The sequence below is a fragment of the Chelonus insularis genome, unplaced genomic scaffold (genome assembly GCF_013357705.1).
Source record: "Chelonus insularis isolate UGA/USDA-ARS -01 unplaced genomic scaffold, ASM1335770v1 contig_144_pilon, whole genome shotgun sequence".
NCBI lineage: Eukaryota > Metazoa > Arthropoda > Insecta > Hymenoptera > Braconidae > Chelonus > Chelonus insularis.
Genome location: NW_023276385.1, coordinates 122,706 through 149,064, shown reverse-complemented (window position 1 = coordinate 149,064; position 26,359 = coordinate 122,706). Strand labels below are relative to the sequence as shown.

Genomic DNA, 26,359 nt, shown 5'->3' with positions numbered 1-26,359 from the left:
TACAGCTTTTTATATCCACACATAGATTTGTAGCATTTTTTTTTTCTTCATTCAAAAAGTTATATTGTTGAATATAAAATTTAACAATAAATTTGCAAATAAATTGTGAAGTGAACGATATAAAAGATACAATGAATACATCATGAATAAAATAAACGTTTTTCCAGTTTTATTTATCATTATTCTTTCAGTTTTTATAGTTGTTGAATCAATTAATCTTGGTGTTCAAAGTAATTTAAATGTTATTAATCGTGGAATCGTTCACCCGCTAATTTTATCGTCACTGAATATTCATTCGAAAAGATCAGTGGATGATTTAAATGGTAAAATTACTGTTTCTGTGGACGAATGGATTTTATTAACTACCGTAAATAAACAATCAATTATTTCTCCCAATTTTACATTCAACTGGGTAACATCTGATGAATCAAAAATACCCAACATTCAGTCATCAAATAATTGTCGAGTATCTCAAGGCCATGTTAAAAATTATGAAGACTCTTTTGTGGTGATGACTATTTGTGATTCACATTTTTATATAATTTTTTCATTTAATAACCAAATGTTTGTTGTATATCCATTGAATAATGGAAGCCATATTCTTGAAGAAACTAATTCAATGATGAAAAATGATCCACTAAATTCAAGAAAATTAAAGAGAAACATTGATTTACAATTGAAAAATAATTATTTCAATTTATCTGGTGATACTTTTGATCTAAGTGATGACATTGGTCCAACGAATGTAGAAAAGAAGACAGACGTGGATAGCTTTACAAACCAATCTCGAAATGGATTAACTCAAGAGAATGTTTCATCTCTAAGCTATTTTACTAGTGAAGTAAAAAAAGAAGGTAAAATCTCTTGGAATCTCTTGGTTAAAATTTAATTGAACAATTAATAAGTGATGGATTATTGTAGATTGTCTAAGTTTTAAAACTAGATTTCTATCATTTCAAGAAAAATATTCATTTATTTCATTCATACTCTATTAAATGAAGATCAAAAGCCTAACGATAAAGTCTTTCCAAAAATTTATTCTACTTGAATTATTCCAGCAAAACCTGTTATAATAGATGAAGTTCAGATGCCACAACCAGCACAATGGCTTGAGTTAGGAGTCGCTGTTGATTACTCAGTAATAGAATTTCATGGTGAAAGGATTCAACAATATATTTTTGCTCTTCTGAATATAGTAAGTCATAACTTAAATTAATATAGATTCTATTAACAATTATTATCATTTCAAGTAATGATAATGATATATTTTGATACGTTCATGTCGTAGGTAAGAGCAATTTATAGAGACCCTTCTCTTGGAGCAAATTTGACAATTGTAATTGTTAGAATAATATTCTACATTGATAAAGATAATAAAATGGTAAGAAAATTTCTTTACTGTTGAGATAATTAATTTTTTAATTGAATTTATTTCAAAAGTAAATAAATTTTTCCAATCTACAGATAAAGTGGAATATAGAAAATATTCCTTTTTATAAATTCCTTATTAAAAAACGTTTAATATCTTAAAATCTCCAAAGATTATTATTATTATCATAATTGAATTATTTAAAAATTTATGGGGATGCAGATATTTTTGAAAGACTATGATTTTCATAGATTTATCAGGGAAATGCACGCACATCGTTAGAAAATGTCAACAAGTGGAATCGCAAAATCCTTTCTTCAAGTAATAAGCTTCACGACGTGGCAGTTTGGTTGACAAGACTAGACATCGGCGGACCATCAGGATATGCTCCAGTTTCTGGTGCTTGTGATCCTTCACGATCTTGTGCCTTAAATCGTGATGAGGGTCTGACAAGTGCTTTTATTATCGCTCATGAAATAGCTCATATGTCAGTAGATCTCTTCTTCTTTATATTACTAGTTTTTGTATTATCACTATTGATTCCACCTTGACTCTCTATTTTATCTCTGGAATCTTTCAACACTTTATCAGTTTAGGATTAACCCACGACGGAGATGATGCAAGTGACAACTCCTGTAGCTATGAAGCCTCTGAAGGAAGTATTATGGCACCTGTTGTATCTGCGACATTCCATAGATTTCACTGGTCACCTTGCTCGAGAAAAGAATTTTATCATCGATCAAAGTAAAGGATAAAATGCAGAGTTTAATGCTAATTCAAATTTCAATGTTCACTGAGGGATTATATTACAGACAATGGGAATGCATGAATAACCCACCAAGCTTTAATAATTCGACTCATTTAAAAACAACTCTACGTGATACTTTTACAATGGATGAACAATGTCGGATGGAATTTGGCGATGGATATGAACTGTGTAAAAGATTGAATCTTCCAGGAATATGTATTCATCTATGGTGTGCTCACAAAGATGAAAATCAAATGTGTAAAACAAAAAAAGGACCACCTTTGGAAGGAACGCAATGTGACAAAGATAAAGTAGTATTTGAAAAAATACTTTGCAGTTTTATAAACTTACCGTAAATCATGAGACTTTTCTTTCAGTGGTGTATTAATGGATATTGTGAAACAGTGGACCACAATATATTTACCCTTGGTTCTTCCATTAACAATTTAGTGGACAGTAAATGGAGTCCATGGAGCTTATGGAGCAAATGCTCAGTTACGTGTGGGATTGGCGTTCAGATTCGTCGCCGGCAGTGTAATAATCTCACGTAAGAATTATTGTTGAATTATCGTATCCTTTCTTTTCTTTTTTTGTGAATTATTTATAAATTTAATCATTATTATTAATGTTTAAAAATTCAATTAAAACATATTAATTCAACACATTGATGCCATACTGGCATATCAGTGTCGCCCCCTTTTTTCATTTTTTGAGCGGGAATGCCTCTATACAATATAATGCGCCACCACCGCCAAACTTTCGGTTGTTTTCGGTTTGTTGAACTTGACCTAAATTCATAATTCGGGTTGATGACCGATCAGCTGTTATTATTGTCTCTTTTCTTTTTGGGCTTTGTTACTCTCATCATGCTTTAATAACATTGTATGAACACGCTTGGCACCAATCAAAAAAATTCTATTACATAATATAAATAATGCTTCTTTATAGTTTCATAATTGTCAGAAAGATTTTATTGGTTATGTAAATTTTTTAATAATTCTTGTGAATAAATCTATAAAACTTCAAAGGGTTTTTTATGAATTACAAACGATTTAAGAAACTTAATGAACATTGAATGCTTCAATCACCAGAGTACTTTAGAGAAAATTAATTGTAAAGAAAATGAATGTTTAAATTAAATCTGGTACTTTTACTTTTTATATCAAACTTTAAAACTAAACTTTAGAATTTCAGTTACAAGATAAGTTTAAATAGTTACTTTTTGAGTCTAAAGTTGATGTTAGATGAAATAGACTTTTCTTTTTTTATGTATGAAATAAAACCCTCCAAACACGAAATCTGAATCCAAAACTTCATTTCAAATGGTATTAAAATTTTTATAAATAGCCAAGAATCATAACAGTAATTTATTCTGAACGGTTAAATAATTCATGAATTTTTTTACAGACCTTTTTCTGATGGCAGAGATTGCGATGGAAATAGCACAGATTTCCGGATTTGTAAAGAAAAAGACTGTCCACAAATAATAGATCTACGAAGTGAACAATGTTCTCAACTTGCCAATATAATAAAAGATAAAACACCATCAAGAAAAAATCAAGTCACTTGGTTACCATACGAACATGAAGATAAGAGCCTTAAATGTCGACTAACTTGTAGGAACGTTGAAACTAAGGAAATTTACATTAGCAATGATTTCCTCATTGATGGTACTCGGTGTTCTTACGACTCAACGAATATTTGTATTCAAGGCAAATGTCATTTGATGGGCTGTGACAATGTGTTGTATTCAAAAAAAGGTCTTGATCAGTGTGGGATTTGTGATGGAGACAATTCCACATGTATCAGTGTTAGTAACAAGTTTCAACGTAGAATTCGGCGAGGTACAGATCGATATTGCAATAATTGTATTTTCAAGCGTAATGTGCAAGCATTCGTGTAATATCTTACAGAGTTAGGCAAATTTAACATGAAACAAACATGAGTACTAGGTCTGAACATGACAAACTTTGGCTTCAATTTCTCCATGGCTGGAGGCTGAAGATTATTAAACTAGATTGTCATTATAGTCAAGTATCAAAGTACTGGTGTCGAATGAATTCAAAAACTCCTAATAATTTGAGTTTTAAATTATTTAAAAGAATTTTTAACTTCCAATAATACATTATTCATTAATAAATTGCATCAGTAGAGCACAAATATTTGAAATTTTGAAATTATTCATTTTGAAATTACGAAGACTGTAAAACTCAATATTGTGTAATCATTAAAAGATTGCCTTTTCATTTGTAAAATATTCACATTATGATTATTCTGAAATAGTAATTCATTGAATTGGAATAATTTCTTTTCAGCAACTACACGAGTAGTAATCGTGCCTCCAGCATCATATGATATCTTGGTAAGCATAAAGACAATTCCGATGCCTCTTGAATACGAAAGCTCTAAAATAGTGTTTCGCGATGCACAAAGACATAAACACGAGATAAGTTTAAACTTACAAAGTTACGTTACTGTGATGATAGTTGAAGGAACGAAGTTTAAAATACAGAAGAATGACAATCAATACGAAATTACTGGAAGAGGACCCACTCTGGCAACTGTAACAATTTCAGTAAGATAATTATTAAGTTAATAAGTATAATGAATTCATTAGATTGGAAAATGCCAAGTTAATTCTGCAATATTCATCTTCATTCAAGCTGAAAATTCCCAAGTATGAAGTGAAGAAGAGTTTGATAATTTTAGTCAGCTTTCGTTATATGACTAATCGTGAAAATGAAGATAGCAACAATAAATATTCATGGATTTCTGGAGGATGGAGTCCTTGTTCTCATTCTTGCGGAGGTGGAGTACGCTATCGGACAGTAGCTTGCAGGAATGAACAAGATGGAAGAATTGTTAATAATAAGAAATGTTCATTGGTTTCAAAACCTACTCAAGAAATGGAGAAATGCAATACTTTTAGGTATTTCGTATTATTCAGTTTATTTTGTCATTTTTTAGTATTTACAAATATAAAATTCAAACAATAATACACGAATTTATATTCGTTTTTTTCAATATTTTTTCAAGTTGTCAATTCAAATGGATTACTGGCATGTGGGAAGGTTGTACCAAAACATGTGGTGCGTCAGGTGTTCAACAGAGACAAATTTATTGTGTGCATTCATCATTTCCTGATAATTACGTAACGAATGATAATAAAAAGAAAATTTATCAAGTTATGGTACCACCAGATCTCTGTAATCAATATCAACTTCCCAAAAATCAGCAAGAATGTAATAGAATTCCTTGCCAAGGCAACTGGCTTTTTACAGATTGGTCGCCTGTACGTAATTGTATAAAATAACAATTTATGTCAATATTGATTATCTTAGAATTATATTTTATTTATTTTTTATAGTGCACTCGATCATGTGCTAAAGGAATACAGTCACGAATGGCTCGTTGTGTGCCTCCAGAAGCTGAAAATTTATTTACTTGCAATGGTACAGCTCCCAACGAGCTGAGAACTTGTAAAAATTCGGAACACAGTCCAGTTGTTTGTGAAAAAAATTGCAAAAGAAACAAAAGTCGGTATTGCGTTATACCAAATCTTAAAAAGTATTGCATCATTCCTGAATTTTATAAACGATGCTGTCGAACGTGTTTAAATTAAAAATATTTTTCGTTTTATTTAATAGTCTTATATCATTGAGTCAATGAATGTTTTTTGAATTTTATGCTTAATAATTATATATTAAATTCGATGGCATTGTTATATTTTTATTTTCCTTGAAATTTACAATAATTCATGACATCATTCAAGTGTCAATCTAATTACGAAATAATTAACGTCCTAATTCATTTAATTTATGCATTTTATTGTTCATAATAAAATATATGTGCAATGTGAGAACATACCAAGGACCAACTTGACAAAATAATGTCGAAGAAAGTTCAATATAATTTTAACAATAGGTTAGAACAATTTTAGGCATTGAAATTTTTTCGATATGTTTGGGAATTATTGTAACATTTTCTTTTTTAAATGATTATATCGCTGACAATAGACCGTTACAAATGTTTTACATTATTTGGCCACAATTAATTTTTTAAAATTCTATTACGATCTCTATTTGTATTGTCGTTTTATGAACTAACACGTTCGTTATAGATTTATTCGAAATGTTTATGTTATAATGTCGATATAACGACCAATTACTGGAAATTACAATTGTTTTAATAGATTTTTAAGCTGCCTAAATCAAGACCCATTGATTTGAAATAATTTTCTATTCATTTATTTGTCTTACAAGTATTTTACTTATTCATCATTTTATTTAATAATATTTGACTAATATTGATATTAAAATGTTTATTTTCTACATCAATAACTAAAGCTTATTTATAATAATGTTTATAAAAATATCAATTTGGAGGCAAATCCATAATAATAATAATTACAGTTATAAATACGGCCTGATCTATCTTAGCAACCGTTTTAACAATCAATAAATAATATGTATTTTTATTAACTTTTATGAATTTTAATAAGCGTCAAGTACTTTGTATAAATCATTGCCATAAATTTATAAATCATTTTATTATTTATTACAGTTATCAAAGAACAATTCATTGAATGAGGAGGTTTGAATTACATCAGTTGATTCCAATAATTCATTTTTAATAAACAATTAACAATTTCATATATTATTTTGGTATATGGTAACGAGAAATTCGTAATGAGAACAGTAGCTTCTGTACACTGTAGTTTCGTATAATTTCATTATTCATTATTATTAATCATTTTAGTCAACTTACTTAATTTTAATTTTATGTAAAACTATTTATTAATGAAACAGATATTTTTATGTTGATTATTTTACACTTCTTCTGATGGATTAATTCTATGAACAATAATTAAATAAATAGTTTAAAAGTAAGTGCTATCGTACACTACTTACATGTTAGCTTAATCAACTTATTCATTCAATGTTACTTTTTGGTTTATGCTATATTACTAATTATGTTATTAATTATTATTTTTAGATTATTTTACCTGTCGTGGAAGACCTTTGACGAAATCATGAGTCATCGATGGCTCATTACATTAAATAATATATATATATATATATATATATTTATTCTATGTTTAATTTTTGTATTTTTATTAATAATAATAATATTAGTATTATTTCTTCCAGAAAAACGACTTATCTATTGTGACTCGACTTGACTCTCATTGAATATTGAAATTATTTTAGCAATGATATTCAACCTTTTGTGATGATGAATCCTTTGGTAAATTAATTGCAATGGTATTTGCGATTCGAATTCTTCTGGTTAATTCTGTCCATCGAGGCCCGGCCTCTTCTCATAAACGTTCGACGTAGTTTCCGGGGAAGGTGCCGAAGTAACCAGTTCTTTGACTTGAACCAACAAACCAACCGTCGTCGCACTTCTCTATCACGTAAACGGTATCGCCTTCCTTCAATTCCAGTTCGTCCTCGTTCTGAGGACGATAATTGTAAAGAGCTCGATATCTATGACGGGAACAAAAGTAGAAAGTTAATCATAGAAGTTTATTAAATATGTATTTATTATTTATCTAATTAAAAACACTCACGGTATCGTATCTGAATGTGTATCGATGTGCAATGTTTCGTTGACAGGTGCAACGTGCAGTTTGTTGCGTTCAGTGACACCAATGCGTGGCTGCAAACCCAAACAATTCATTAACCATTAGCCGGTGTATTTGAATTTCAAAGAGCTTTGAAAGATCAAAATTCAACATTTACCAAGAATTTTGAACTTGTCAATGTTAAATAAAGACATTAAATTATTAATGATGTAAATATTACTTTTAATGCACTAAAAGAAACTTTTGCAACAGTCTTAATTTCAGAAAAATTACTGTAAGAAGTTATTTGTCTTGTTTTTTTTTTCTTTCGTTAACAGTTGCAGCATACAAATTAACGATGTTCAGTACTTGTAGAAAGATAAAGTCAAATACTACTACTTTTAATTTAAAAGTCATTAATAATGTATACACATACCAGTGATATATACTGAGGCTCGGTTGTGTTAGTTTTAACAGGAATTGAAGGTGTGTAATGATGAGGTCCCATGCTCATCTTTCCACTTGCTGTTCCATTAGAGAGCATACTGTGAGCGGCAGGCGATGCTACAGGTTTACTCGATACAGGTGTTTCTGAATAAAAAAGAAATGTTATGTATCTTATTTTAATTTCATTAGAAAATAATTTTTTTTATTATGTAAATTTAAATAAACTTACCAGGTCGATGTTGCCCAGGCTCCATGATTACTTCCACGTAGGAAACAGGAAATATTCCTTTTTTATTACCAATTCGTCCCTCGTACCAGTTTTCATCAACTCTTCTTGTGAGAACAACTAACTCACCTTTTGCCAAAGATAATTCGAGGTTTGTCTGAGCTATAAAATTGAATTTAGCACGTGCTTGACCCTCATACGGTTTCTTTGGAGTTGTTCTTGCACCATCGTAAGGAAGGATCTAAACAAAAGACGAAGAGAATTAGTCTCTTTAGTTTGTAAAAGATACAATAAGTTAAATACTTTTATTGTTGAGTGAAAAATATCTTTTGATTTCATGAAAACAAAGTAGTTTATAATAGTTTTTGCTAGCAGAACTTATATTTCATGACTTTATACAGTTGAAATGATAATCTACAGCTTGAAAAAAAAAAGTAAAATAATGAAATCCTAGGATCCACATCAAGTGGAAACTGGAAAATTTCAGTGAAAGATTATTCTTATCAGTATGTAAATTATTAAAAAATTTCCTGACGTTGTTATTCATTTTCTCATGTTATTATTATTGTATAAAATGATTATACTAGATACAAATTAAAGTAATTAAAATAATAATTAAACTTTATCCAATAAAGTTAATTACCTCGACATGATTTAGAGGAAAAAGACCAACCATAGCATTGTGTTCACCCTCGTACCAGTTTTTATCAATTTGTCGACGGATAAGAATAATGTCACCACGACGAAAGGATAACTCACGGGACGTCTGTCCAACAAAGTTATACAGAGCTCTTGCCACAAGTCTTGGCTCAGGAGTTTGTTCTTGGGATCTACTTCGATAACTGAGGTCGTCCACAAAGTCATCATAGCGATTCAGCGGTATTGGAGACTTTTGAGACGGTCTGTAAACATACATTTTGAATAAATCATCAAGTAAGAAAGTTTAAGAAAAATAATGACTTACATAAAGTTATCAGTATGACGACGAGAGTCTATATCATGAAGTTCTTGAAGATACTTTCGACGTCGCTCTTCTTGATAAACTCGACGCATATTCTCGGCACTTCTTCGAGCAAGTTCCTCCTCACTGAGAATTTCTTTAGCTTCCGTGCGAACTGGAGAACGATAGTGAATTGTCACCTCACCTTCCACATATCGTCGGGGTGATTCTGTTGGAAGAATGGTTTAATTCAATTATTCACCCTATTTCTCCTTGTCATCACCATTAAGTTATTCGAGCAATGAATGCTTCAATGAGTAGAAATTTTACAAATCACACTAGAGCACAAATTATTCGTCTAGAAGAGTTTAATTAGGATTACTGTGAATCGCGTTTGAATAACCCAGTTTACTGGTTGGCTTACTATTACTTATCGTATTTAGTCTCTGGGAATATGGATTCTCATGGCTTCCTGCGACTTAGCAGAGATGTAATTTTATTTACATTCACAATACTTTTACTTCCTACGTATTTTCCAATGTTCAATTGCTGAGAAAAGTGTACTTTTATAAAAGAGGAGAGAAAATCATCATGTTATTTAATACCTACGAGTTTATGGAAACTTTTCAATAAATTAACTGTCACACGTAAACATTATGTAGAACATTTAATTGAGATGGTTTATGTTAACATTATGCTACGCTAGCTTTAAAATATGACTGGTCAAATATTTTTAATTTCGTAAGACCTTAAGTAAGAGTATTAGGTGCTACCAGACACTGGACCGTGACTCACGTCCTTGCTTCATTATGAATTACATAATACATCAAGTATAACTTAATGCGGCTTTAAGATTATGCCATTATATTATGTCTGATGAGAACATAAAAAACAAACTTTTCCGCATTCGCTAGTGGAAATGTTCGTGAATGAAACATTAGTCTTACGGTTTTTATTTTACGACTATTACGGCAGTTTTTTCCACTTAATCTGCTCCCATAAAAACATTTTCATTCAATGTCAGATTCAACACACGAAAATTGGAAGATGAAAATAATAACATTGTCTCTTATTGTTTAAAATATTGACTTTACAACAATAGTAAGTTTTTCATAGAAAAATAATGACAGATTTCAAGTAAATTATTTATAAAGTATGCCATTTATATTTGTACTTTTGATATAGTTTTTTATTATTTTTACAAACACTATTTTTCTATGGAGAAACTGAAGCACTAATGTTACATGACTGAAACCAATACTTGGTGAATTTACATAATGCAAAAAGCACGCGTGCGCTCCAATAGAAGTTTTGCTGTCACTGCACCGACGACTACTCAACTACAAGCAATAAAACACAGCTATAAAAATATAGCTATGATTTTTTTTATTTCTCGTACTTTTATTACCAACACCAATAAGAGTAGTAATATTATGCATATTATGATCATGATGATGATGATGATGAAATTCATGTGTTCATGTTAATGTGTATAATATTTTTTGCTGTTTCTAGTACTGACTGTACGGCAATGGTCCGTAGATCAATGGAAGCGTAGTTCCGGTTCCGGGAATGGACGAGTCAATTGACTTTCCGCAATCTGCATTCAGATCGTCATCACTAAGTTGAAGAGATCGTTGACCTGTACTTAATTCATGCATGCTCAAGTCAATCAATGAATTGCTGAAGCTATTAACAAGTTGAGGAGATCGTAAGTCTTCAACAGTAGATATGTCACTGCACGATTTATTTGTAATAGGCTGGGTTGCCTTGGCTGAAAGCTCACCAAGACTTTTGCTACTTTTGAGTGCAAACTCATTATCACGGTCGTTGAAATTTTTACTTAACTTTCGGTCGTTTCCAAGAGCCATCAAGTTAATATAAGTTTTCTCGTCACCATGAAGAGCCGGTGTAAGCTCTTCTGCCGTGTAATTCTTTATCATCTTACACTCACTCTCGTATATCGCACTATACGTTCTGTTCACTCTATCCTTGAGATCAAGAGGCGTTGGTCTATTACATCTTCTCACAACCACTTGAGTCTCAGGGAATTCTTTAATCCGTGCACGAGTCGCAAAAAACTTTTCTTCCACGTTACCAAGACAATCCTTGTAATCCATAGTTTGAAATGTCGGTAATCCAGAGTCTCTTAGATACTTCCTATGTTCTGACGCGGATTGATCGTCCGTGTAATTTGGTATCTGTTCTGGTTGGAATCTAGGTAAATTATACTCTGAGATAGATTCAATAGCAGAACGATTGATGCTTCGAGAGACTGAAAATCTATTGGATTCAGTTACACCTACAGTATCTCTATCAGATACGTTATCTTCTTGAATTTGATTGAACTGATCAAAAATAAATTCACTACAATTTTCGAAATCTCCACGAGACTTGCGTCCATTGGTGCTGCTCACGCCTGATTGATTGCTCTGGCTTGTTAAAGTCTCTGTGCTGCCAAATCCACTATTGTGTTTAGGAATCTCCAGACGGCTTTTGATCATTCCTATCTGACCACACGTGCTGATGCCTCTGCTATGTGAATCCTTTGGCTCGCCAGGCATATCGTTGAAGAAACGTCGTCTCAAAAGCCGGTTGTGTTCGAATATCTCGTGAAGCCTCTCTCTGCTACCGCGAAACTCGTCTGATCCAGGATAAAATAAAATATCAGTTTTATCAGTACGCTGTGAGGATACACTGTGGCTTTTATCACGATAACTCGGTGAATCTGTATTCAATACTGATCGTCTTGGGTTCTCGAGACTTGCACTATTTTCTATCCTGCATCGATCTCCATCCTTTACATTTTCTTGATAAGATCTCCGACTTTCATCTTTTCTAAGCACTTTATCAATGTCTGTACTATTGTTGTCATTGAAGTAACTTTCAGTATACTCCCCTGGCGATACACACTTTGCACTTCCACTTCGGTTATCAGTTTCCTGTAACTTGTGTACCAAATCCTCACTTGTGGTCATATGAACAAATACTATACTTGGTTCATTGAGCTCTAATGCAGAATGTCTATTTGTCACTTGTCTACATGTACTCTTCAACAAAGCACCGGTATTTTCAGATTGAATGTTTTTCCATTTTGCTCGTGATTTCATTCTTTCTAGATTATCGATGTCATATGTAAGACCTATCCATTCTCGACTGCATTCCAAGTCTTTGACACGCGGTAGCATTAGATCTTGACATCTTGATGACGAGATGCTTGACATCATATTGAATTCTATTTTTTTTTGATTCTCATTCACTTTTAAAAAGTCTTTGATTCTCTCTTTTTATTTATTTATTCATTTAAAAAACAGTCACACCATCTAGAAAATTAAATGAATACCTCAAGAGTCAACTGACAAAGTAAGACTGGTCAATTTCTAAGGAGAAGCAGAGTGTACGAAGACAATAGCCCCACAACTTAGAGTTTACCTATAACAAAGTTGGAGGGGTTACAGTTACGAATCACTCGCGGGCCATTCACGATGTGGGTTGGAGGTCCGCAATGAATAGAAGCGTCACGCTCTCTGAAAGACGTATAGAAGATTGCTTATCGAGAAACATAAGGATACGAAGGTCTGCCGGAAGGATTGGCCTAGATTGTTATTTTTCTACTGAGCAAAAATTCAATGCAATTTTTTATTTTTTAACATTAATTTTATTTTTATTATCAATGACGCTTTTCGTAGATAGCTTTTATAATATTATTTATATATCAGCTGGTAGATAAAAGACAGCTAGAATACGGTCTAAGGTCGGTAATTGTTGAAGGATATAAAGAGATGAAGAATAACGCCTGAATAGAGTGAATGGTGACAATAACTCGGAAAGTCTACAATTTTATTCTTATCATTATTGTGATTATTTTTATTATTATTACTTTGTTAAAGATTGTAGGAGAAATATCGTCCATTAATATAGGAAAGTAAGTCTAGAGGTTTTCATCGTCTTGGAGAGTTATTAAGTTGTAGTTATAATAGTAGTTATTTCATCGAGTGCTGAGTAATGGAGGTCAGGTCGATTTAGTGAGCACAACGACAAGTCCTGTAACAGAGTATTGCATTTTCTCACTGACGGAAATATATGTCTTTAACCGATAATATTACTTCTTTTCGTTGGAGCTAGACCGTGAGGAGTTTCAGTTGGTATTCTGGTAAGCAGCTTGCTCTGCTCGTCGACAAAATAAAAAAGTTGTCGGAAGGAAGAACATGGAGTTTCGTCTTTCGGCAAATGAAAATTAATTATCAAGTTGACACGCGAGAGAAATAGAAAGCGAGTGGCCCATCATCATCTATTGCTAATTATCCTCTTCACTCGACCTAATTGGACTCTAATGGGCAACCGGAAAATGAAACTCGCGCGCTTGTGAACTAACGAACATTCATTTTTCTCCTTCAAAACATTACGTGATTAGTGATTAGAAACAATTGCTCCCATATTAGATTAATTGTAGTCTTTGGAACGATGACTATTTATTGTCACTCTTCATTTCCTTTATATTTAATATTAGTTGTGCTCGGAATAAAATCTTTCCGACGAGATGGAAAAATTTTTATTTGCTTTTCTTATAAACACAAATAAACTGAGAGAACGTAAACATGTTTCAATTTTATACATAAAAAAATAATAGAGTTCTTTCCAAAAATATTTATTCCTACTTATTTATTTTTTTTTGTTTTAATATAAAGCTTTTATGTTCTAAAATATTTTTTTGTAAGTTAGTTTATTAGAAAATTTTTCTTTTTATTAATAGTTAACAAATAATGATGATTTCTTCCTCATTTTGTCATTGACCAAATTAGTTTTTATTATTTTCGGAACAATAAATATAATAATTTGATAAAAATTTCTTCTAAAGTTTATCTCTAATTCAACACTATAAAAAGTCTTATCATAAAATTTTACGTAATGTACTAAAAAATGAGTAATTTTTTTATGACAAGTAAATTCCTCGAATCGTTAAATTTAAAAAAAAATCAATTGAATTAATATTTATACTAAAATTATATGCAAAAAATTTATATGCATCTTTTATAGAATGAATTGAAGATAATTTCTGTTAAAAAAAGAAAAATATATTGAAACCTAAACAGAGTTTATATATCTGCAAATTTTTCTAGAGAATGAATCAAAATGATTTATCAGCATAAAATTCAAGAATCAAGCCCAGCTGGAATATTCGAAAATATTCTCAAAATCAAGACATGAACAACAGCAGGTGATAATATTCTCGTGTGCACACGACATAATTTAATGTTTTTTTTTGCTCAGAGGAGGAGTTTATTTGTTTTCTTAAATATAAAAGAGAGAATAGACGTGAATCGTTCGTCCTCCATATGACGGGCTGAGAATGGTGCTACTTGTAGTCTCACACCCGACCTATCATTCTATTCCAATGAGGTGTCTACGTGGTCTGAATGTAGAGCAATCTCTGCAGTTGTACGAATACTCTAAGGCTCATTTGCATGGGGGAACGATTTCACTTTGGCTCATTTGCCGCATTTTCATTATTCAAAATTATTCAACGATTGTACACCTCACGCCGTCGATTGCACTTGCTGATTTTTATAGCCCGTTACTTTAGCACTATTGATGCAACTCGAATTATTCCAACTCACGTAAATCCATTTCACTTTATTTTTACTTTTAAGTAAAAAAAGTAATTTCACATCAACAGATAATCACTCAACATCAATTCGACATGTACTGCTCCACGTTAATGCCACGAATACGATATTACCAAACACTTGTGTTTTTCTCTTTATCAGCTACGTAAGATTAGATAACAACCATAGACATGCACGTACGAAAATTTTCATTATTAAACTGTTACGAATTTCATTCACACTAGAACTTAGTTGGTATTATATTTGGAAACTGGAAAACATTTTCGACCTGTACACGCGATTCGTGATTACAAGCTTTGGACACAACAGAACTTGCAGTCTATATCAAGACCGTGAGTGAATCTCAGCTGCAGTTGAAGGCTCTTCTTGACAACAAATCATCCTCAGACTTGTAATTGTACTAAAAGCTTCATACTTCTCAAACACATTCATTATTTATATTAGATATGATAAGTTCAAGGTTGTAACATGGTAAAATGAGGTAATCTGTTCTCGTAAAACTTTACTTTTATTGTCTCTCATGAAAAAAATATTTTTTTTATTTCAAGAATAACATTCCATTAAACGTAGACTGTCTTTATAAAAAATTTTTATGAATATTTTAATCTTTAAATCCTTAGAATTTTTACAACTTTTAGAATAATAAAACAATGAAACTTTTATAAAGTATTCTGTTTTCACTGAAATTGGGTGTTATAATGAATTTACTAGTGTTGTTTAGTATAAAACAGTAAATGTGAAATGTTTTTTGTTACATTTCTCAATGTTTGGTGTGCGATATATTTTTTTTTTATTCATGAAGAATCGCTAAATGGTAAAAGTACAACGGCATAATTACACCATTAGAGAATGTTTTTCACAATGTTTTAGTATTCTTTGGATCATTAAAGTAATGAATTTTCCGTGTTGGATCAGATAAAATATTCGATATCCATACGGAAAAGGGATGAATAAAAAATATTATTTATGTAAGAACTTATTTAATTTTGCGTGACAAAAGGGAACAATTTAAAACTTGGATGACTGTATCGCTCGGTTGATCAAGACAATTTGTTACGGGTCAAGGCAACATTAACCTCAAGACGTCTGTCGGAGAGTCGATTAGTGCTTGGTGAGATTATTTTATCATTCATGGGGGTTATCAACAGTATTTTCAGCACCGAATGTTAAACGAATTAAAATGTTCAAATAGTCTAATAGGTAGGTATAATCACGGGTGGTATTGATTGGCCGTTGTCGAAATGACTGAATGCGTTATTTCAATCCTATTTATTCACGTTGACCACACTCGGCACAACGGATTTGTAAGCACTCGCGCGTGCTACGCAATAATTCCTCTCTTGCTACGTAATTTCCGGCGGTATTACGCCAACAGCATTTGTCGTTCACTTCGTTTCCTTTGCATATAGCCCACATGCACTTTGATGCAAGCATCAAACGCTATAATTTTTCGATGGAAAATATATTTCTTTTTTTTTATTCGTTTTCAAAATATTTCAATCGCTTAACTTATTCCCGAATTTCAGTGAGAATGGATGATGGTTTTATTTTAAACGTAATGCTGATATTCAACAATTGCAATTGCAACAAATAAAGGAAATTTCGTGCAGCATGCAGCATTCCATGCGTGGAATTTTCGTTATCATTATTCTGGTGCATCATGCAACAAATTTTATGAATTTTTATTTCATCTGTATCAAATGTCTACTATTAAATATCTATACACAGAAAATTATATATTAGGTGATGGCTTTTGCATGTATTATATATATTATCGTGTTTTATTTCAATTATAGCCTACACGAAAATGTTCCCATACTCAATACTCTTATTTGCTGATAGAACTCATGCAACAACTTCGAGGAAAGTTTTGTGTGTGTTATTTGAATATTTTGATCACTTAATTTTGTAGCTAGTGAAATTTTTTACAGAAAAAAAAAAAAATTGAAAAAAAAACAAGAAACGTTCCAAATGTGCAATAACGAAAATCAGGAGAAGTATAACGATGATAAATAAAATAAATAAAGGATGACTTGATTTTCTGAACGAGTATTACCTTGATAATCGCTCCTGCAGTGTTGAGATTTTGGCGGCGGTGGAGGGGGTGCATTCGAGTACTCTATGAATGATCGAAAAAAAAGTCAACGAAAAATAATTACGATACTTAATAAAACCGAAAGCACAAATCTATCATTTTTTTTTTTTTTAATTAAACAAAGCACATTAACCTGAATTGATCTATCGATAATGTTAACTAGGGTTACAAAAGAAAATTAATTAAACAATAACCAAAATAAAATATAATAATTATCATAATATTTAATGAAGTAATTATTTCCGATGTTGGCATTAAACCGGACCTTCAAAAGTGACAGTAGGTTTAGCAATATACGTTGGAAGTGGTGGCCACCAAGGTCTAGTTGCACGTCGAATTAATGGTGCAGGTGGTGGAGGAGTCGGTGGGGGTTGGTAGCGATACTTTGGTCGGTGTTTACTTGGGTCAAATGGCTGATTAGCAAATGGATCAGTTTGTCTTTGCTTGAGAATCGAGGTTGGTGTACGAGATCTTACAGGAGATGCTGAGACTGGCCTTAATCCTTTGCTTTTCTCATCTCGTGGTAAGGTCGTCCTACCGCTGTGTGTCTTGACAGTTTGAGACTTGCGGTTGGAGGAACTTTCGAGGTCTGGAGGTAAAGACAACGACCGGGCGTTGTCTCGACGACTGGGATATTTGTGTGCCACCCAATGACCCGTAAGGTACGGAGAGATATCACGGAGTTCATAGACATCAGGTGCAGAAGTAAACATTTCACCAAGAATAGATGGCTTGTTTGTCTCCATTTTTTCAAATTTTTCACGAAGCCTTCCAACAGGTCTACTTGCCTCTAATTCTTCAGTCTCGGCTTTTATTGCCAAGGAATTGGACGAGCTTGAGCGAGACATAGCATTGTCTTTAAGCTCGGCTGTCTTACTAATGACATTGATGTGTGGCATAGTGAGGTCTTCAAGTCTCAAAGGAATTCTTGGAATTGGTGATCTAGTGAGTCTTCTTTTACTTCTCCTTCGAATTGGCTCGTATTTTCGTCTTAACCATGCCACGTCTGGCACCTCAACTCTCTTTAATGTTTTCTTCTCGTCTGAAACTCTCTTTAAAAGGTTTCTCGTCAACTCTGGATCACTTTGAAATCGTTTGGGAGTCAACGCAAATTTAACACGCTCTCCTGACAGTTCTTCAAGGCTTTCAAACTTAGCTCTGAGCTTCTTAACCGCACCATGCTTCACTAACTGCAAGTAAGCGCGCCAATAATGCTCCGGGTCGGGAGATATACTCCGGTATCGGAGTGATTCGAGACTGCAAGTAGATGTGGACACGCGACAAGGACTCACGCTACGTGGTCGATGATGTTCGAGGTCATGCGAGTGGGAATCACTTGAAAGTCGTCCACTCGGAACATCCGGTGAGATAGAAGTACTCCCTCTCTTTCCTTTATCACTTGTTTCACTTTCTGATGATTTTACATGAATGCAACTACCTGGTTCAGATGGGTGAAAAGGCGAAGACACGTAACGCGCAGACTCTGATTCACCAAATAGTTCTTTAAGGTCAGCGAAACTTTGCGATGATGACAACTTTGATTTCCTCTTTTTCATACCAGCAAAATGTACAAGACTTTGTTCATTCGTTTCCTTTTCTCGTTTGATGTTCTCAAAAAATTCAACTTTTCTTGGTACCACGTCTGCTTTATCTTCACGTTGAACGACTGTTTTTACGGAATTTTCTGAACTCTCAGTTGTACTGTCTAGCTCACTGCCAGATGTGTTTTTAATTTGTGTATTTGGTACACTTAGAGCTAACAGTGGTGGTTTTTTTGCCCACTCCTCAAGGACATTCTCGACTTTTTTCCTACTTACTGGACTGTCGCCATTTGGTGTAAGAACTAAAAGAAAGTCACTTCTATCTCGTGACTTTGATGTATCTTCGTCTAACGAAGTCTCTAAAGAATAACAAGTTCTTGGTGATGTATTAATTGTCGACAAAGTCTGAGGAATGTTTTTCTTTTTTGCAGAAGCTGCAGCTATTGCTCCTAGTGTTTCTCTTGGTGCTACTGGTGACCTTGAACTCTTTTTCTGTGAAACCTTGTTAAGAATTTCTTTTCCTAACGTCAATGACAATCGTTTTTTCTCCACCTCTGTCATTGAGTTTGATGAGCCGTGACATCTTCCATTACTGATGGAATCACTTCTTTTCAATACAGTTGACGGTTTTCCTGATGATTTAATATCTGGAACAAGCATCGAGTGACAGCGTACACTAAGACCTTTTACCTCGTCCAAACTATCACCAAATTCTGATGGAGGTACAATCACTTCATATTCTGTTTTGCTGTCAGTATTTTTAATCTTCGATGTGAACTTGGTTGGAGTCTCTGAGACAGCAATTTTTTCTGTAATATTTGGAGATTTAGCAGGAACTTTAGGTCGTTCATTCTCGCTTCCGTAAATTTCGTTTAACTGGTTTTTTAGAGCGTTTACTTGTTCCACTGAGAGACTACTCCAGAACTTTTTGCTGCCTCCTAGAGTCTTCTGTAAGTAAGGCTCAGTGGACCATTTATCGTGTTCGTCTTGTTTACTTTCATTTGCTTTCTTCATTATTGTACTTGCCACGTTCACCACAGAATTGCCTCGCCACAAAGGTTTATAAATGTCCTTTTGTGATGCGATCTCGTGACGTCTTGTTGACTCAACTTCGTTCTTTTCATTCTCTAATCTTCGAAAAGTTTCACGAATGTTTTCAACTGATCTTTCTTTGCATCTTAAACTATAATCACCTTTCCATCTGAACATCTCAATGTCTTTTGTGCTGAAGAGAAAATCCTTTTCACGTTGAACTGTTTTCAACTTGCTGTAAAGATCTTTAAGCTCTTGTTCAGCACGTTCTTTATTCCTAACTTCTCTCCATCGATTATAATCAATGATATCTTCATTTTTCATTCGTGGTCGTAAATCGCTACTTGAAGTTGTTTTTTCCAGTTTTCCCATTCGTTCAAGACTCGCATAAAAGTCATGGAGGTCTTTATATCGCTTCGATTTTTTTTTTGTATGAAGCATTTCTAAAACGTAACGTTGATATTCTTCTCTACTTGTTGGTGGTGATTCTAAAGAACTTGTGCTTTTAGTGAGAGAAAGATTAGATCCAAATGTTATTCTTCGTCGTTCGTTGTTTTCTACTTCACTAACACTTCGTGCCCGTGCTTTTGAATAATAATCTTCTTCATTGTTACGCCAACTACGACTTGTTTTAAGACTTGTACTTGATCGAGTTGGTGATGGGGATGGAGATCTCGGTGGTAGATGAGTTATTCTAGTAATTCTTTCGTCAGTTATCGATACTTTTATTGGTGGTTCACTTAAACTTCTTTCTTTAATAATACTACAGTTATCATAATCTGGACTTCGGCCTCTAGACAATCCTGATGATGATCCAAAGTCTGACACACGCTGCAGACTATCAAACTTGGTAATTTTCTGAAAAATCGATCTTCCAGGCCAACTTACTCTAAAAGGACTTGAACTTCTTGAAGAAAAACTCTCTTGCTCCCAATTCTTGAAGCGTGAGTTTGAAACTGGCCGTTTTGTAGTGAGATAGACACTAAGAGATCGTAGAGATGGCTCTGACTTAGAGCCAGCATTTCCAAGTTCTTGAAACATCCTTGCGCGTTCCATTACAGAAGAACGTCTTGGAGTACTACAATGTGATAGTACTGGTGATGGAGTATTCCTCAAGAAAAGGTTCTGGAAGAAGTTATCAGTTCTAGTGGCTTGTTGATGTTTTTTGATACGATCTATTGCAGTACTACTTTGGTCGTTTTTATCAGTTTTCTTCAAACTATTTTCTATCATTCTTTCCGACTTTTTGTCCTTCTTTTTCTCCAAATCACTTTTTTCGTTCTTCTTCATTTTGATAACTTCACGAGTTTTTTCTCTTTTTACAGAAGCTCTCTTCTTATCAGTTTTCATTTCTTTACTTTTACAATCGATATCTGGTTTTTTTACTGAAAGTTTCACTATTGTCTGTGGCTTATCACGTGATTTTCTACGATTATTTGAATTGCTACCAGTTGATACTGATAATGTATTTATTGAAAGTTTTTCTGTTAATTTAGCAGCGAATGATTTATGTTTATTACTCTCAGTAGTTGAACATTTAGGTATGACGGGAGCTGGAGATTCACTTCTTATCGCTCGACTTGTTTTTTGAATCTCACGAGACTTTGAGATTACTTTGGATAACCCAATGTCCTGACTCTTTACTCTTCGTAGTGACGACGAGCTTGGCTTGATGACGGATCCTGTTAATGTACTTTCCACGTCAGCTTGTCGGTTGTTGGAAAGTCTTTCAACTTGAACGAAAGATGATGAATCCAAGGATGAACCACGCTTAGAAGTTTCTTCTATCTCTTTTTTAGGTTTACGAATTTTTATCTGATCTTTTTTTTGATAACTTGGCAAAGTTTTAGAACGTACTTCTTGGCGGTTTGTTACACTTGAAGACTCAGGAATTCTTGATAAAAATTTTTCACTTGATTTCTCAGATGATTGTTTAGTCTGAATAATTCTCTGTGCTGGCACGTCTCTTGAAACTGTATTAACTGACTTTATACACTCAGGAGATCTCTTAGCTAAACAAGGATCAGACTTTCTTTTAACTACTCCAGTGATTGCCTTGCCAGAAAGTTTTACTTTTGTTGAAGGCGCTGAATTGATCGGAGTGCTTCGGAGAGATGTCAAACTCTTGCGTGCAATTCCACATTCTCTTCCTTGTTCGTGTTTCAGCAACTTGTTGCTCAGTCTTTCCCTCAGGAATCTAATGTTGGATACACTTTCTGCCGCAAAACACTGTTGATGTCGACGATTTGATGTTTGCGGGTACCCAGTCGTTGTATAAAGCTTCAGGGTTGCATTAAATCTTGAAGACTGTCTTCTTGGAGGTGAAGGCGGCGTTTTAGCGTGGGAAAAAGTACCTATAATATTAGCACGAGATAAAGGAATAATTGAAGATGCTGTTGGCGTCAATTTCTTGCTACGTGTCAAGGTCATCGACGTAGAAGTCATCGAACCAGAAGTGCTTGTTAATGCACTTTTCCTACGTACTCGTATTCGTGTGAGTGTTGATGATATTGGAAAGTACTGGATCTCAGTGTCGTCTGTGGACAGAGTATTTATTGTTTGGGATTTTTTTTTATATTTTATTAATTTTTTTTTCTATCTATATTTCATTCTTCATTCTTGCGCTTTGTCATCCCAAGTTCTTTCACCAATGCTTTTATTTCGTGGAGTAATTCTGCGGGTGTGCCAATTTATCTATCCTCTTCATCGTGGTTGAGTGCGGGTGTGAGTTAGCGAAAAACGCAGAGCAATCGATAATTAAGAAAATAAAAAATAAATAAAGTAATAACAGTAAATTCTCTTAACCTGAATACCCATTATCGATAGATCTTGAAGAGAGCAGTGCTGGAAGTGTTCAATGGCCGTTATTATTTGCTCGGGAAAAAATTATTTTTTTTAAACAAATATTGATCTTCTCTACTGCAGTGAACTTTTTTAAAGCAAATTTTCAATAAAAATAAAATTTACAAAATAGAAGAAATATACATTGAATAATCAATATTTATGTATTTCACTGAATAACAATTTTCTTTTCTTCAGAAAAATTTTTCTCCGAGCAATGTACTGTCATGTATTAATCCTTTTGCTGACTTAAAAGAATAATGTGCAAGTCAAGTATATGTGAGGTCATTTATAATAATTAAAAACAATGCTAAGCTTATTATTACGTGCTTATTTTGATGCCATGCAGAACCATTATATCTAATCAATTTTTATTTAGAATTCAAGTCACATTCTTAAATTAAAAAAAAACTAAAAGCTCGCGTGATGATTGATTCTTTTGATAAAGCAAAAAATATATATATATATATATATATATATATATATATAAAAAACTAACTAACTAAAGGTAAAAGAAAAATTTTGATTAAATAAATGAATAAATGGCAAGTTATTGATTTACCTTTAGGTCGTTCAGGTGCTGGTTTTCGAAGACCATGAAGGGGAACGTCTCCACCCTTTTGCACTGATTTATACGCTAGTCTTTGTTCAAGTGGACTCAATGGACTCACATCATCGCGTCGACGAAATATAAGTGTCGAGTCGCTTTCATAGCCTGACTCCTTGAGGGCGCTGTAAATGACGATGGTAACGAGTAAACAAGTAGTACAACTTCATTATTTGTACGACATTTATAATGATTCTCAACTCACTGGCTCATGTAGGGCTTCGCAGTATAAGGATTGCGTTGGTCGAAAGGCTGTAATTACAAGTAATCTTATTACTTTCATCATTGTAAGAATAAGAAAATATTTACTTCGAGAATGCTAGCGTAGTAATAATATATAATTTATTATGTATATTATAAAACATGCTTTAACGCGTGCACGGCGAGATAATTTCAACTAGACTGTAAATTAAAAGTGCCATGATTAACTTGTCGCTCAAATCCAACAGCTTGTTCATATTAATAGACGATTCAGTTGTGGCTACTGATGATAGCGTGTCATTTCGAATAAACAGCTACACCATCCTACAGTTAAGACCTCACATGCTAAACATTTATATACGTTTACAAGCGATAGTGTTTTGATGTCGATGATAAAGATTGTCAATTCATAAATGGCTATGAATTCATGGATAGATGATTATGATGATGATGATGATGATGATGATGATGATGATAATAATAATAATGATGATCATGAATCTAAGGATAACGAATACAATGATAGGAGGCCATACGTCAATTTTAAAATATTGCAAAGGCTTAGATGATCAATATTGACGGTCAGCAGCGATGAGAATGATCTGAGAGAGACAACTAATGGCATGAATTGATTTGAGACACATTAGAATTTGCAAGTGAGCATTCAAATAACACTTAAGTAAATATTGGAAATTGATCGTGGTTGTGGTAGAGTCCTAATTGAGAAAAATTTGATTTCATTAAATGATATTTTAATTGATGAAGACTTTCTATCAAATTGTTTTTTCAACAAAAAATAGAGCAATTCAAGCTAAATTAATGATTTATTTTTCGAAATTTAATTTACAACTAACTGCTGCTGTGATGAAAGATGAACAATCGTAGCTTGATAATAAATAAAGTTGATGATTGAATTATTGGATATGTGAAGATTAAATAAATTGAAAGATGATTTACAAGTGTTAAAAAAAAGCTTTATCTATTTTCTAATTTACTTTAATGCAATAACTATACTACAAAAAAATCTATGAATTTCAACAGAAAAATATTGCTAATGACAGATTATATTTCAACTATTCTAAAAAAAAACAACAACAACAACATATTTTGAACTTATAATTGATTTTTACTCACAGATAATAGAAAAATAGAGTGATTTATTTTGGTAAATTTGGACATTTGGTTAAAATATGGCCCTGAATTGCTCTATTTTTAATTCAATTTTAAAATAAGAACATGACAACCACGATATGACACAACTGAAGGTGGCCTCTACTGATGAAAACTACTGATAGAGAAATAGACAATGTATATTTATGATCGTGCAGTTCTAGTTGAACATAAATGTTGGGTGGGGGGAAAAGAAGGTCTAACCCGTGAAGGTGATGTCAAGGCCGTCTCGGCAGTAACGGTGGTGGTGATTGGTGGCGGTGGTGGTAGCATGGTAATATGAATGGTGCTAGAAGAAGAAGAAGAAGTAGAAGAAGAAATGGATGGGTCGTGGTGCTGACGTTGGTTGTGATGGTGATTGCGGTGATGATTTCGAGGACTCGTCATCAATAAGAAGGAGCGTTCCTTGTTCGAGGGAGATGGCCGGTTGCCAGTTAATGGTGATCGTCTGCTTGTTGGGCTGCTATTATTTGGAAGAATGAAGCTCTTGGATCTCTCCTCTAGCATATTTGGATGCCACTGGATCAAGTCCGTTGGCTCAGGTTGTATGGTTTCGTCGATAAACCCGACAACAATCGCGTCGTCGTTACGAATTTCACGACTTGCAGTTTTACTGTCGCGTGCGTGGCGTCGGTTTCTCGTAGTCGTACTCCGTTCAGCCTTGGGTGATTTTAGGAGTGAGTTAAACACTCGCTCACTTGAGATATTTGACTTTAATCGACCAAGGAGAAGATTTACGGACGCTGCCGACGGCTGACGATCCTCACGAGTTAGCGCACCAAATACCTCAATGGCATCGGGGTCAACGTGTTCGAGGACTGCTCTCGTTGTGCGCAGGGAGCTTTTTGGATGCAAGGACTGTGTTGATGATGTAGTCTGCACATTGTAGTTAGTCCTTACCAGTTGATGAGTGGGAATGAAAGTTCGAAGCGCCATGGGATGTCGATGATGTGACTGCCTGTCCTCGGCCTTTTCTCCAAGCATTAACATGTTTTGTTCATAAAGCCACTGCTCATTTACACACCGGCAATATTATTTGGAATCGAGGTCATTAAACATGGACACGATACATCACAGTGAAGTACAGACATTCATTCAAATATAGAGAATATTTTGATTAATATTATTATTTTATCTAATTCATCTATTATTCATATTTATTTAATTTTTTGTTAAAATCAGTTAATATTTTATTGGTTACCATATTTTTGCTTTTTAATAACTCTCATCATGATTTGATTATTACTTTTTTTAAATTATTTAATTTTTCAACCACGCAAAAATAAAGCATCCAAAAGAATTATTTACTCAATGGAAAACTTTTAAATAATGTTTTACCATTTATAATTGAGTTTTTAAATAAATTTAAATATTTCAGTAAAAACATTACCTCTCTTGTCCAAATAAAATAAATAGTTTACAACAGAAATAAATATTTTACAACAAATAAAAAATGACTTTTTAACCAATTAAAAAAAAATCCGAATAACTCTCTCACTGTATTGAATAGATTTAATCAGTCATTTAGTTAATTCCAAAAGATATGAAATTCCATTAAGCAATATATTAGTATTGACTAGAAAAATTAGAAAGCGTTAAGTAAAAGGAAAAAATGAAGTAAGTTGATGAATTAAGTAAAACGTAATCATCTCAACTTTAAATCTTCCGGTACCATTAAATAATAAGTCTACTTTAGGGAATATGCTTACGACTGATAGTAAATAATGAAAAGCCGGAAGTTCAAAAATGTGAGAAATGGATATGAAGGCAGAGCCTTGTATTAATACAGCATTTTAAGTATGCAAAAAAATTCGTACCCCATCAAATATGTCCATGACCTCGTCCCACCACTAGAAAATAGAATGAAATCTTGCGTTACACTATGCGTACAGTTCTATATAAAATTAATAAGGAAGTGAAGATAACTAAATTTCGTCTTCGTTCATTGA

At 33.1% G+C, this 26,359-nt stretch overlaps 2 protein-coding genes across 2 annotated transcripts in view; one reads left to right on the top strand and one right to left on the bottom strand.

Moving 5' to 3' along the window:
• Positions 1 to 777: 777 nt before the first annotated feature.
• On the top strand, positions 778 to 5,739 carry LOC118075012 (A disintegrin and metalloproteinase with thrombospondin motifs 2-like). Its single transcript, XM_035096592.1, has 12 exons — positions 778 to 854; positions 1,059 to 1,195; positions 1,289 to 1,381; positions 1,621 to 1,856; positions 1,961 to 2,113; positions 2,182 to 2,428; positions 2,495 to 2,664; positions 3,525 to 3,961; positions 4,433 to 4,692; positions 4,781 to 5,046; positions 5,154 to 5,409; positions 5,485 to 5,739. Exons 2-12 carry the CDS (start codon positions 1,088 to 1,090, stop codon positions 5,737 to 5,739), a joined length of 2,481 nt encoding a protein of 826 aa, XP_034952483.1. The 5' UTR covers positions 778 to 854; positions 1,059 to 1,087.
• Positions 5,740 to 6,325: 586 nt separating this feature from the next.
• Positions 6,326 to 26,359, bottom strand: part of LOC118075047 (uncharacterized) — a 114,134-nt gene continuing 94,100 nt past the window's right edge. Inside the window, exons 18-29 of the mRNA XM_035096646.1 lie at positions 26,228 to 26,260; positions 24,615 to 25,430; positions 23,245 to 23,291; positions 22,995 to 23,164; positions 17,284 to 22,128; positions 16,980 to 17,042; positions 9,321 to 9,525; positions 9,000 to 9,258; positions 8,360 to 8,597; positions 8,120 to 8,274; positions 7,690 to 7,778; positions 6,326 to 7,606 (exon numbers count right to left, since the gene is read on the bottom strand). Of these exons, the coding sequence (XP_034952537.1) occupies positions 7,438 to 7,606; positions 7,690 to 7,778; positions 8,120 to 8,274; positions 8,360 to 8,597; positions 9,000 to 9,258; positions 9,321 to 9,525; positions 16,980 to 17,042; positions 17,284 to 22,128; positions 22,995 to 23,164; positions 23,245 to 23,291; positions 24,615 to 25,430; positions 26,228 to 26,260 (7,089 nt within the window). The 3' untranslated portion in view covers positions 6,326 to 7,437. The remainder of the gene's footprint in view (positions 7,607 to 7,689; positions 7,779 to 8,119; positions 8,275 to 8,359; positions 8,598 to 8,999; positions 9,259 to 9,320; positions 9,526 to 16,979; positions 17,043 to 17,283; positions 22,129 to 22,994; positions 23,165 to 23,244; positions 23,292 to 24,614; positions 25,431 to 26,227; positions 26,261 to 26,359) is intronic.